Consider the following 14,990-nt stretch of genomic DNA (forward strand, 5'->3'; position numbering starts at 1 on the left):
TGAAGGCCGCTGTGCTCTTAGGAACCTTGAGTACTGCAGAAATTCTGTTGTAACCTTAGCCAGATCTGTGTCTTGCCACAATTCTGTCTCTGAGCTCCTTGGCCCGTTCCTTTGACCTCATGATTCTCCTTTGGTCTGACATGCACTGTGACCTGTGAGGTCTTATGTAGACAGGTGTGTGCCTTTCCAAATCAAGTCCTATCAGTTTAATTACACACAGCTGGACTTCAATGAAGGAGTGAAACCATCTCAAGGAGGATCACAAGAAAATGGACAGCATGTGACTTAAATATGAGTGTCTGAGCAAAGGGTCTGAACACTTATGACCATGTGATAATTCAGTTTTTCTTTTTTAATAATTTTGCAAAAATGTCTACATTTCTTTTTTTTCAGTCAAGATGGTGTGCAGAGTGTACATTAATGTGAAAAAAATGAACTTTTTAGAATTTACCAAATGGCTGCAATGAAACAAAGAGTGAAAAATTTATTAAAGAGTTCTGAATACTTTCTGTACCCAATGTAAATGCTTTTTTACACCTTGTTTTCTCTCAATAATGTCATACAGGGCTGGGTAGGCAGGGAATCTGCTCATACATAGGTGAATGCGGCTGGGTTGGAAGGTGCCGGGGATCTGACAGATACTCTTTAACATTCAGACTCAAGCAATGGAACCATGCAAGTGTCAGAACACACTTTTTCCAGCTTTTTCTTACCCGTGAAGATAAACTCCGCTTTTGTCACAATATAACTGGTCTGGTCAGAATATTCAGAATATTAGAATTCCTGTTGACCCTGTGAGTGGCCCCACTTCATTGACAGTTCATTAAAGAGTCATAATGCAGTATTACTCCATAATGGCAACAAGGATCCTTCTCTCCTCCTTGCTCATCCAGAAAAGCTTAAAGAATACGGAAAATGTGAAGAGATTGCTAAACCCATCAAAATAAGTCTCACAAAAGTAAACATTTCTATCTTCCTTGCATCAATTTGTAGCATTTTGATTAAAATATACTATTGGTTTGAAACATATTATTATTTGGGTTGAAGTTCATAATAAAAACAAAACATTTATAATTTTCCTTATAGAAAGTATTCCAATTTCAAGTTTTCTTGACTGAAAAATCAAAGGTTTTGCAGGTGTCACAGCAAACTGGCTAACATTTTTTCCATGTTTTTAGGCAATAACCAATTAAGAAATATGTTTATTCCCTCAAAACAAAAATCATGTTATATAGTGTTATTTTTCTTTTTATGCTTCTCTTAGTTGATTTCAAATCACATCAACGTTTAGCCCTAAAAATAATGTTGTCTGCAATTAAAAATAAAATCATGGGAGCGTAGAAAAAAGTTTAATGAAAGAGTTACAAACTATTCTTGCAGACTAAGCTCTCTATCAGATTCTCTCATTCTGTACCCAGCAATATAAGGGGAAACAAAAACATGGAGATGTCAGTTGATACAGCATTTGCACAATTAAAAAAAAACTATTTTAACACACGCAGGTTAGTAAAAAAAAAAAACACCCCTGAAGGTATTGATATCTTTCAACACACAAGGAAGAGAAATAATATACAAATAAGAATACACCATAAACAGAAAGAGACATAACCCAAAAGATTTTCATCCAGTGGGTATTAAAGTGCAGCTTTTTCTAAATAATACATTAACAAAAGTCCGCCAGTCATTCTACTTTGTGTCAAGTCTATAAAAATGTTGTCAACTTGAATATTGGAACCGGAGAAAGCTGAATGATGTCAGTAAGGCTGATATTGATGATCACCTGGTTCCCAGACTTATGAATGGATGAACTGCATCCACTATGGGAAGTAATTCATGTATATCACATGTAGACTGAAGCTGTGGATCGTTTATGCTCCAGACCATGATATGGTCATCAATCACAAAGCGGTTCATGAAGTCCTTATTCAAATTTACTGTAAACTTCTAATTAAAAATGATTATTTTAGTATTTACAACCTTAGAAGTAAGTCAGATTGTGAATGATGTTTTGTTGGAGAAGTTTCTTTATTGCAATGGCTTCAAGGGGAATCTTATGTTGTGATACCTGGAAAAATAAACATAGACAGAAACAAATTACAAAGCAGCACATTCATTCACATAGTCAATTAAAAGACTTCTAAATACTGCTTTTTATGTACAAAATATAAATATTGTAATACTGCACCTAAGTTCCTGAATATAACTACTATAATACTGCTCCTACGTACAAGAATATAACTACTATAAGGCTATGTGCACACGTAGGAAATGTGGTGCAGAATTTTCTGCACTAAATCTGCATCTGCAGATTTGATGCAGTTTCTGTGCAGTTTCTATGCAGTTTTTATGCAGTTTCTATGCAGTTTCTGCGCAGATTCTATGCAGTTTCTGTGCAGTTTCTATGCAGATTCTATGCAGATTCTATGCAGTTTCTGCACAGATTCTATGCAGATTCTATGCAGTTTCTGTGCAGTTTCTGTGCAGTACAATGTAAATCAATGGGAAAAAAAAAGCTGTGCACATGGTGCAGAAAAATCTGCAGCAGAAACGCTGCAGAACTGCACAAAAGAAGCGACGTGCACTTCTTTGAAATCTGCAGCGTTTCAGCGCAGATTTTTCTGCACCATGTGCACAGCTTTTTTTTTTCCCCATTGATTTACATTGTACTGTAAATCACAGTGCAGTTCTGCAGCGTTTCTGCAGCAGAAAAATCTGCTGCAGTTCTGCACCAATTCTGCACTAAATCTGCATCGTGTGCACATACCCTAATACTGCTCATATATACAATAATATACCTACTAGAATACTGCTCCCTATGTACAAGAATATTACTACTATAATACTGCTCCCTCTATACAAAAATATAACTACTATAATACTGCTCCCTATGTACAAGAATATTACTATATTACTGCCCCTATATACATGAATATAACTACTATAATACTGCCCCTATGTACAAGAATATTACTATAATACTGCCCCTATGTACAAGAATATATAACTATTATAATACTGCTCCTATGTACAAGAATATCAATACTATAATACTGCTCCTATGTACAAGAATATAACTACTATAATACTGCCCCTATGTACAAGAATATAACTACTATAATATTGCCCCCCCCTATGTACAAGAATATAACTACTATAATACTTCCCCTATGTACGGAATATAACTACTATAATACTGCTCCTATGTACAAGAATATTGTCAGGAAATAGGAAGAAGTTCTTATTACTTAAATTACACATACAGATCTCAGCTGCAGTTTTCTCTGCCTGCCAGCACAGCCTGGAATTCTAAGCCACTCTTCCTCCCTCCCCCCTGCTATATAGCTGTAATGTGAGACCAACGTGCCAGCAATATTCACTGAGGAATTTTTATGGCTTTGAGGTGGGAAAGCCATTCTTCTGTCTAAACCCCTCATCACCCCTCCCGCCTGATACCAGCTTTAACTGGTACAGCAACTTTCAAAACGCATGGGACGCCTTTGTTCTTGAAAAGTTATGTATAATGGCACCGATCAGGGATAGAGATAGGAAGGTCACATATTCCAGATGTCCACCGAGAGGTCTATCGCTCACTGAAAATCGCTAGGATCTAAACCCAACGAAATGCAAGGAACGGATTTCTCCGTAATCGGGTCATGTATCTACTCCATGTTTATACTTAAAGGAACCCCCATGATGTGGTGAGCATCATGATCATTGTGTCGCTCTTCTACAAGGTTCATACAGTGAGTTATGTATAGAAATGGCTTGCCATAACTCTAAAAAAAGGGAGTATTCAGCCTCTGAGTGAGGTCACCACAGGGGGAGTGCCTTGGTTTTGGGCACGGAGATAAGTGAGTGAGACATCAGTCTTCACTAGTCTTTTGTCTAGGGTATAGCTGTGAGACCAGTTTTATTTGCAATTGTACTGTACTTACGATACTTGTTTTCGTTTATAATATCCTTTTACCATTCTGTAAACAATGCCTACCTTTTTGGAGTAAAATATATATAATTGCTAGCTTTGTTTCTCCTTGCTCTATAACGTACTGTCACGTCCTCTGAAGTGAATTACGCTACTAATTTGGGTGGGTTCCAGACCCGTTATTAATTAAGAAATCGGAGCTGGTGGCAGCGGATGTGTGCTGTGCGTTTGGAAGACGGCGTTGATAATTATTTTTCCCGCCTGAGTGGGAGTAGTTATATCACCCTCGCTGCAGTGTGCCCCTTAGCCAGTACAAAGTAAGGCAGCCTTTCTGGCGACTAATCCTAGGTGCAGTACCCTGTCTGACCTGAGGGTAAGGGGGCGCCAGAGAGCTGCAAGTTCCAAACCGGAACTGGGAAGTGGGATATAGATAAATCTTTTTCAGAAAGGAACCAGGGGCAACCAAACAAGCCCGGTTCATGATAAATTGGTGTGAGCGGTGGGGATGATAAAGGTATCCTCCCTGGGATCCGTGACAAATATAACTACTATAATACTACCCCTCTGTACAAGGATATAACTATTATAATACTGCTCCTATGTACAAGAATATAACTACTATAATACTGCTCCTATGTACAAGAGCATAACTACAATAATAAGGCCCCTATGTACAAGAATATAAGGACTATAATATGGCCCCTATGTACAAGAATACAACAACTATAATACTGCCCCTATGTACAAAAATATAACTACTATAATACTGCTCCAATGTACAAGAATATAATTATAATACTTCTACTATGTATAAGAATATAGAGATTAGATTAGAGAACCTATAAACCTGACCTACTATAATACTGCCCCTATGTACAAGAATATAACTACTGTAATACTGCCCCTATGTACAAGAATATAACTACTATAATACTGCTCCTATGTACAGGAATATAACTACTATAATACTGCCCCTATGTACAAGAATATAACTACTATAATACTTCAACTATGTACAAGAATATAACTACAATAACACTGCCCCAATGTACAAGAATATAACTACTATAATGCTGCTCCTATATACAAGAATATAACTACTATAATACTTCTACTATGTATAAGAATACAGAGATTACATTAGAGAACCTATAAACCTGACCTACTATAATACTGCCCCTATGTACAAGAATATAACCACTATAATACTTCTACTATGTATAAGTATATCGAGATTAGACTAGATTGGAGAACCTATAAACCTGACCTACTATAATACTGCCCCTATGTACAAGAATATAACTACTTTACTACTTCTACTATGTACAAGAATATAACTACAATAATACTGCCCCTATGTACAAGAATATAACTACTATAATACTGTTCCTATATACAAGAATATTACTATAATTCTGCTCCTATATACAAGAATATAACTACTATAATACTGCCCCCTATGTACAAGAATATAACTACTATAATACTGACCCTATGTACAAAAATATAACTACTATAATACTGCCCCATGTACAAGAATATAACTATTATAATACTGTTCCTATATACAAGAATATTACTATAATTCTGCTCCTATATACAAGAATATAACTACTATAATACTGCCCCGTATGTACAAGAATATAACTACTATAATACTGACCCTATGTACAAGAATATAACTACTATAATACTGCCCATTTTTGCCAGAATATGGGTCACCCATGAGACCAGATCTATAGTAGGATAGAGTTGTCCCTTTACCTCCATGTTTTTCAAGGTCAGTTTATCATAGTAGTGGAGATATTGAGTTTTAACACTTGGATATCCGAATCCTGCAATGTCAACCTGGTCACAGAAGTGAATGGCAAAGGATATGGCCATGATGCCGGTGGTGGGTATCTAGATTAAGAGGAGAGAAGTAGTGAGCGCACTGCTGTCATGAGTCCTTCACATCCTCCTGTCAGTCACTTACTGGTTTGATTTTCTTGGTTGCAAGATTGTATTTTAGGAGTTCAATAGCAGCAACTTGCATGAAGTACGGGTTCAAGATTCGCAGGTTCTCAGGCTTCACTTTCCAGATTATTGGTGGCGATCTCCAGAAACCCTTTTTAATCTGAAAAAAATTAAGATATGAAGTCACGAAACAATGGGCATGTCAACGTCCCCGCCTCCATGACAGAGACCGAATACTGCCGGGGACAATAAACTTAATTTTCCCCCCGCTGCATTCGGCTGTGTGCGGGCGCCAGGCAACATCATAACGCTGTTATCCTGCAGATTAACCTCATATCTGCAAGTTAGCAGCGTTATTTCTGGGGACAGGTTCCCATTAATGTTGCTGTCGCCTCTTGCTGCCTAAGGGACCAGTTTTCTTCTGGTCTTTTCATCAATTTTGATGGACGTCCACTTCCCAGTTATGTCACTGTTCTGCCACATTTATGCCCCTTCTTGATGACGTCTTCAGTGTCCATGATGGATCTAATGCTGAGGAAATCTTTGTTTGTACCTTCTCCTGACAACTTTCCACACTGAAATCCTTTGCTGTGTTGTCAGCTGTTCACAGACCAGAAAATGTCAGGAAAATCCTCTGCGAGCAGCAACACTTTCTCTAGGGTTAATGAGCAGCGCTGTAATGATGGCGGCTGAGCACTGACAACATAACATGAGGGGGATGTGATCGGCTGATTCTGGACATAATCTCATCTCCTATTATAAGACTTATGCAACCACATTATTTTAATTTTACTATTTTTATTTTCTCCCTTAAAATGATTTCAGTTTGTTTCACAATGGATTTGTGCAGATTGTGGCAACATTAAAGGGAAAAAGTAGTGAAATTATTCTTTTTTGGTAGGATTGGTTTTTTTTACATTACAAAATCCTGGCATTTTAACAAGGGTGTGTATTTTTTTTATATTCACTGTATGCACACGTGGTCAAAATTGTTGGTACCCCACATTTAATGACATAAAAACCCATGGTCACAGAAATAACTTGAATCTGACAAAAGTAATAATAACTAAAAGATCTATGAAAATGAACAAATGAAAGTCAGACATTGCTTTAGAACCATGCTTCTACAGAATTAAAAAAAAAAACTAATGAAATCGGCCTGGACAGAAATGATGGCACCCCTGAAAATAGTGTGACAAAAGGGACATGTTACATCGCGGTGTGTCCACTAACTAGCATCACAGGTGTCTACAATCCTGGAATCAGTGAGTGACCAGTATTCCAGGATATGATATGCAGACACAGTATGGTGGTATTACTGTATGCAGACACAGTATGGTGGTATTACTGTATGCAGACACAGTATGGTGGTATTACTGTATGCAGACACAGTATGGTGGTATTACTGTATGCAGACACAGTATGGTGGTATTACTGTATGCAGGTACAGTATGGTGGTATTACTATATGCAGGGAGAGTATGTTGGTATTACTGTATGCAGACACAGTATGGTGGTATTACTGTATGCAGACACAGTATGGGGGTATTACTATATGCAGGGAGAGTATGTTGGTATTACTGTATGCAGACACAGTATGGTGGTATTACTGTATGCAGACACAGTATGGTGGTATTACTGTATGCAGACACAGTATGGTGGTATTACTATATGCAGGGAGAGTATGTTGGTATTACTGTATGCAGACACAGTATGGTGGTATTACTGTATGCAGACACAGTATGGTGGTATTACTATATGCTGGCACAGTATGGTGGTATTACTGTATGCAGACACAGTATGGTGGTATTACTATATGCAGGGAGAGTATGTTGGTATTACTGTATGCAGACACAGTATGGTGGTATTACTGTATGCAGACACAGTATGGTGGTATTACTGTATGCAGACACAGTATGGTGGTATTACTATATGCAGGGAGAGTATGTTGGTATTACTGTATGCAGACACAGTATGGTGGTATTACTGTATGCAGACACAGTATGGTGGTATTACTATATGCTGGCACAGTATGGTGGTATTACTGTATGCAGACACAGTATGGTGGTATTACTATATGCAGGTACAGTATGGTGGTATTACTATATGCAGGGAGAGTATGGTGGTATTACTATATGCAGGTACAGTATGGTGGTATTACTGTATTCAGGGAGAGTATGGTGGTATTACTATATGCAGGGAGAGTATGATGGTGTTACTATATGCAGGTACAGTATGGTGGTATTACTGTATGCAGACACAGTATGGTGGTATTACTGTATGCAGACAGTATGGTGGTATTACTATATGCTGGCACAGTATGGTTGTATTACTGTATGCAGACACAGTATGGTGGCATTACTATATGCAGGGAGAGTGTGGTGGTATTACTATATGCAGGGAGAGTATAGTGGTATTACTATATTCAGGTACAGTGTGGTGGTATTACTATATGCAGGTACAGTATGGTGGTATTACTGTATGCAGACACAGTATGGTGGTATTACCATATGCAGATACAGTATGGTAGTACTATATGCAGGGAGAGTATGGTGGTATTACTATATGCAGGTACAGTATGGTGGTATTACTGTATTCAGGGAGAGTATGGTGGTATTACTATATGCAGGTACAGTATGGTGGTATTACTGTATTCAGGGAGAGTATGGTGGTATTACTATATGCAGGGAGAGTATGATGGTGTTACTATATGCAGGTACAGTATGGTGGTATTACTGTATGCAGACACAGTATGGTGGTATTACTATATGCAGATACAGCATGGTAGTATTACTATATGGTGGCACAGTATGGTGGTATTACTATATGCAGGGAGAGTATGGTGGTATTACTATATGCAGGGAGAGTATGGTGGTATTACTGTATGCAGACACAGTATGGTGGTATTACTATATGCAGATACAGTATCGTAGTATTACTATATGCTGGCACAGTATGGTGGTATTACTATATGCAGGCACAGTATGGTGGTATTACTATATAAAGATACAGTATGGTGGTATTACTATATGCAGGCACAGTATGGTGGTATTACTATATGCAGGCACAGTATGGTGGTGTTATTATTTGAAGGCACAGTATGGTGGTATTACTATATGCAGGCACAGTATGGTGGTATTGCTATTTGCAGACACAGTATGGTGGTATTACTATATGCGGGCACAGTATGGTGGTATTACTATATGCAGGCACAGTATGGTGGTGTTATTATTTGCAGGCACAGTATGGTGGTATTACTATATGCGGGCACAGTATGGTGTTATTGCTATTTGCAGGCACAGTATGGTGGTACTACTGTATTAAGACACCATATTAAGACACCGTATGGTGCCCCTGTATAGTTCGCTGCTTTGATGCGATCCCTGTAGTCCATGTATCAGGTGTGTGTTGGGGCCTTGTATGGTTGCAGCTCTATACTTCACCCTACATAACGCACCGGCTTCTCATCATTCAGCATTGTTAACAACCATTTTAGGTCCAGACTCTTGAATGGAACCAGGACCATCAGCGTCTCTGGATTATTATCCAACGTCAGGTCGAAGTTTGCAGATTCTGGGTAAAACAAGCGGATGGTGGTCTTACTGCCAACATCACTCTCATAATTATAGACTGGACCATTGTTCAACCTGTAGAAGACATAAAGAAATGGGATAAACCAGATGATGCACAGTTCATGCCTGGAGAACAGAACAGAGAACAGGGTCAATAACGGCTCATTCTCACTTGCGATGAAATTGGACGAATGCAATCCGATAAAAAAATTGGATCGAATTAGGACCAATGTTATTCTATGATTGTGTCTTCATCTGCGTTTTTTTTTTTTTTCCAGCTCGGAACGAATCACGATCATACTGGAAAAAAAATTGCAGCATGCTGCGATAGTATTTAGAAATCGGATTGCACCCTGCAGTAGAAGTCAATGGGAACAAAAAAAAAAAAAAGAAATCGCACAGCACTCACACCATAGGCATACTGTCCGATTTTTATGCACCGGTGTCCTTTGAAAAGCCGACAATTCACATATGGGTAGAGTAAAATCACAGCGCGACAGATTAGAATAGAATAGGTGCAATATATATACGGTATATGTCTTTATATTTCATAGAGAGATAGATAGAAGAATAGTCGGTAATTCATTTGTCGGCTTCTGTAAAATCACTGCAGGAGCCGAAAGGATATAAGATATCGTTTAAATACACTAAATACATGCAGAATAGTTTTATTGTAAGGTGACATCAAGCCCACAGCTTAGTACTGGAGAGGTGTCAAAGAGACTAAGGGTACTGTCACACAGTGCCATTTTGATCGCTACGACGGTACGATTCGTGACGTTCCAGCGATATCCATACAATATCGCTGTGTCTGACACGCAGCATCGATCAGGGACCCTGCTGAGAATCGTACGTCGTAGCAGATCGTTTGGAACTTTCTTTCGTCGCTTGATCACCCGCTGTCATCGCTGGATCGTTGTGTGTGACAGCGATCCAGCGATGTGTTCGCTTGTAACCAGGGTAAACATCGGGTAACTAAGCGCAGGGCCGCGCTTAGTAACCCGATGTTTACCGTGGTTACCAGCGTAAACGTAAAAAAAACAAACAGTACATACTTACATTCCGGTGTCTGTCCTCCGGCGTCTCAGCTTCTCTGCACTGTGAGCGCCGGCCAGCCAGAAAGCGAGCACAGCGGTGACGTCTGACGTCACCGCTCTGCTTTCTGGCCGCTGTGCTTACACAGTGCAGAGAAGCTGAGACGCCGGGGGACAGACACCGGAATGTGAGTATGTACTGTTTGTTTTTTTTACGTTTACGCTGGTAACCAGGGTAAACATCGGGTTACTAAGCGCGGCCCTGCGCTTAGTAACCCGATGTTTACCCTGGTTACCCGGGGACTTCGGCATCGCTCCAGCGCCGTGATTGCAACGTGTGACCGCAGTCTACGACGCTGGAGCGATAATCATACGATGCTACGACGTCACGAATCGTGCCGTCGTAGCGATGTAAATGGTACTGTGTGACGGTACCCTTAGTCATTACTAATCCTATAGTTGTTACATGTTAAATAAAGACAAAGCCAGACTAAAGTCTTTTAATGAAATAAAACACAACGCAGTTTTCCCATCTTTACTGTACTCCTAATCCATGCGATGCCCTCGATCTCCTAAAATAAAAATAACAAACCAACAATATACCACACTTGTCTGTCATTGTGTACCACGTCATAATCCACATCTGGGGTATATAGCACCACCACCCGTGTTGCCGCCTCACCACCACCCGAGCTGCTGCACCCCCGACCTTCTGTCTCTTCCCCATTATCCCATAGAATGTAAGTCCGCAAGGACAGGGTCCTCTCCCCTCTGTACCAGTCTGTCATTGTAAATTTGCTTACTGTAAACGATATCTATAACTCTGTACGTAGTTGGAGCGGCCCCCAAGCGCAGGGCAGCGGGGTACTCGGTACCGGGTCTCTCGGTTTTGGGGATGTCACAGTGGCCTGACCCGGTCCGTGGCCCTGCTAAGGGGCGCCCAATTAAAGATGTAGGTGACGGTGTAGATCGCAGTAAATGACGAGGACACAGGGTTGCAGTCTCTTAACCTCTTTACTGAAGGCTTCGGCACCCGCAATCCAGAGCACTGCTAACAGGGCTGGCTGAGTCCGAAGGCACATCCAGAGTTCCCTTTGCAGGTGGAAATCAGTAGCCTACCTACTAGCGCCTGGGTGTTGTAGTACTTCCCTGCTGAGCACCACGGGATAGTCCTCGCAACTGTCGTGTATATTTCTGTTCTTTTGAAGCGATGGCCGGGGGACCACCACGGTGCAGGAAGACTACTGTACACAAGATGAGGTGCAAACCACAAAGGATAGATTTATTGGGAGACAGAAAATGGAAAGGACAAGGAAGGTGCAAACAGGGGTTTACAATAACAAAAGGTAATGCACATGAGTCAATTTGTCTGTAAAATAGCACAGTGCTTAAGCAATTGCAAAACTCAGAATCTATCTCACAAGCAACTTTACACAATAAAAACATATATCGTTGCTACTCTGCATATAATCTCCCTGGCCTTTACTACACAGGCCACACGGGTACCGTGTTATAACTACTGAAGCCTGCAGTAGGCCCTAACTGGTGCACCAGACAGGAACAGACTCACGGTGATGTTGGGGACACAGGTCCAGTCCCAGGGGGCCCCCAAAGTCCAGAACGGTGGTGTGCACGGATTCCTGTCGGCTCTGTAAAGCGTGGCCTTCTCTTTGCTCCTGGAAACCGTAAGTCCCCTTCTCCGTATCTTCGTGGCTCCACAAACCAGCACAGAGCAGCCACCCTTCGCTGCAACCGGGAAAGTCTATTTAACAATCGCAGTTTGTCTCAAGCTGTGTAATCTTTCTTGCAACCAACGACTCTTCCTTGCAGACAGAACAGCTCACAGTTCACTCAGTTCCCTCTCGAAACTTCTTCTTCCTCGTTGCTCAGCTCCACCTCCTCCACACAGCCCCGACCAGTCCATAGCAACAACAAGAGTAGGGGAGAACAGCAGAACATACCATCACATAAGACAAGGGGATGCAGCCTCTTAAAGTGACAGCGTGTTTCTTATTATCCATAACAGCACCACCCTCTTACATGCCTCCCTTCTTAATGATGGTCGTCCTCGGCCATCACAGCTTCAGGGTAAAAGTGTAATGGAGGAGGCAACAAAGGTGTACAAACAGACAGAGCACACTGTTCTACATATCGGACTGGTGGAACCCCTGCATTAGACCTCTGGGATCTCCGAAGCTCTTGGCTGTCAGGCAAGGCTGGACTATCTTCCAGAGTAACACTTGTTGCAGGGGACATTGTGCGCTCTTGTCTGGTCTCATCCTCACATGGCGGTACTGGTACATCCATGAGATTACCGCCTCGGGGCGGCTGAGGACCCCCTACTGTGTCAGGGACGGTCCACCACTCGTCATCGATTTGGACATCAGGCATGACAGATTCAGGAAGTGGAGTGGCACCTCCAGGCAACAATGGCATAGAACAGACCTCAGACCGGCAAGGCCGCAGCATATTTCTGTGAAGTACTCTAAGGGTGGATGTCCCATCTTCAATCTGTACCTTGTAGACAGGGCCGTTAACATACACTCGCTCGATAACTTTGTACGGCTGTACTTCCCATCCCTCACTTAGTTTTCCCTTAGGGCGTCTCTCTCGGACCAATACCCGGTCTCCAGGTTGAAGCGGTAACTCTTGAGTCGGTTTGCGGGCCGTATGTTCTTTTCCTTGCAGTTGCTGACCCGCCAACCGCCGTATCGTTTGCAAACGTTGCCGATGCTCTTTCACCCATGAGGTGACATTCCGCTCCATCAGCTCCTCTGGCTGTTCCAGGTTCAGCTCAATGATCTCTCGTCCAGCTCTTCCAAACAACAGTAGATAGGGGGTATAACCCGTGGTGGGGTGGACCCGATTGTTGTAGGTCCAGACCAATTCTGGCAGATAGTCTGGCCAACACACCTTCTTGTCCTCCAATGTTCTCAGCATCTGAAGCAAGGTTCTGTTAAAGCGTTCGCAAGCTCCATTGCCTTGAGGATGATAAGGGGTGGTCCGGGACCGCTCGATGCCATACATGCGATACAATTCTTACATCACCTTGCCTTGAAAACACGCGCCTTGGTCGGAGTGGATGCGCTTTGGGCACCCATACACCCGCATGAAGTCTTGACAGATGCCTCGTGCCGCCGATTCTGCAGTTTGGTCTCTAGTCGGAGTTACCACTGCAAATTTAGAAAAATGATCGGTCATCACCAAACAATATTGCAGCCCCCGGGCCGAGTGTCCCACGAGGAGATAGTCGATCATCAAGACTTCCAACGGCTCCTTAGTTTGTATGGTCTGGATGGGTGCTCTCTCTTCAGTACTCTTAATGAGGTCACATACTCGACACTGCCAGCAAACCTCTTCCACCACAAGCTCCAACCGAGGACAATAGACATGCCGCTGCAACCATTGGTAGGTTTTTGTGGAGCCGAAGTGCGCTCCGAATTCATGGGCTTCTTTAGCTATTTCTTGAGCCATTCTTCCTGGGATGACCACTTGCCACCTTACTTCCATATCTTTTGGCTGTTGCTTCTTACGATATAGTACTGACTCTCGCACTTCCAGTCTATCCCACTGGTGCAACACACTCCTCGTTTCAGAGTCCAAATCATCTCTCTCTTGTTTGCCAGGCTTCCGCTTTTGCGTTACCCACCTTTTCATCTGCCTCAGCCCTTCGTCTTCATCCTGAACGTGTCCCCATTCTTCATTGGTTCTTCCCAGGGACCGAGGTAATGTGCAGGCCTCCCTTCTTGACTGGGCCACGACCATCGGGAGCTTGAACTTATTAAAGTCTGGGGTTTCCTCCTCTTCGAGTTGCTCATCAAGATCCCCCACTGGAGTCTCCACAGGCACTCTGGACAGCCCATCCGCATTTGCGTTTTCGGTAGCAGAGCGATAGCGAATAGTAAAGTCGAACTTGGCCAGGCGAGCCATCCACCGTTGTTCTAAGGCCCCCAGTTTAGCATTCTCAAGGTGGGCCAGGGGATTATTGTCTGTTCGAACTTGAATTTTTGTACCTGTCAGGAAGCCTGCAAATTTTTCTGTCATTGCCCACACCAGAGCCAGGAGCTCTAACCGGAAGGAGCTGTAATTGTGAGGGTTTCTTTCGCTGTCTCGCAGGGACCTGCTAGCATACCCAATAACTCTCTCATGTCCATCCTGTATCTGAGAAAGTACTGCACCGAGTCCATGTAGGCTACCATCGGTGTACAACAGGAACGGTTGATCGAAGTCTGCGTAGGCCAAAATCGGGGCCGAAGTAAGGGCATCCTTAATAGCCTGGAAGGCCTCGTGTTGTCCCTGTGCCCAGGGGATGCGCTGGGTCTTCGGCACTCCAGCGGTCCCCCTCAGCAACTCGTTGAGAGGACCGGCCATCTTCGCGAAGTCTTTAACGAATCGACGGTAGTACCCCGCGAGTCCCAGGAAGGCCTGGAGTTCTCTCACTGTTTGAGGGACTGGCCACTTCTGGATAGCAGCCACTTTTTCTGGCGAGGATAGAACTCCATCTTGT

The 14,990-nt window shown here is 42.3% G+C and overlaps 1 protein-coding gene across 1 annotated transcript in view; it reads right to left on the reverse strand.

The window, feature by feature from the left end:
• Positions 1-392: 392 nt before the first annotated feature.
• The window catches only part of LOC143767821 (CMP-N-acetylneuraminate-beta-galactosamide-alpha-2,3-sialyltransferase 4-like), a 67,896-nt gene continuing 53,298 nt past the window's right edge, over positions 393-14,990 (reverse strand). The window contains exons 8-11 of the mRNA XM_077256343.1: positions 9,335-9,524; positions 5,898-6,038; positions 5,687-5,824; positions 393-2,065 (exon numbers count right to left, since the gene is read on the reverse strand). Coding sequence (XP_077112458.1) covers positions 1,979-2,065; positions 5,687-5,824; positions 5,898-6,038; positions 9,335-9,524 — 556 coding nt within the window. The 3' untranslated portion in view covers positions 393-1,978. The remainder of the gene's footprint in view (positions 2,066-5,686; positions 5,825-5,897; positions 6,039-9,334; positions 9,525-14,990) is intronic.

Source organism: Ranitomeya variabilis, chromosome 4 (genome assembly GCF_051348905.1).
Source record: "Ranitomeya variabilis isolate aRanVar5 chromosome 4, aRanVar5.hap1, whole genome shotgun sequence".
Taxonomy (NCBI): Eukaryota; Metazoa; Chordata; class Amphibia; order Anura; family Dendrobatidae; genus Ranitomeya; species Ranitomeya variabilis.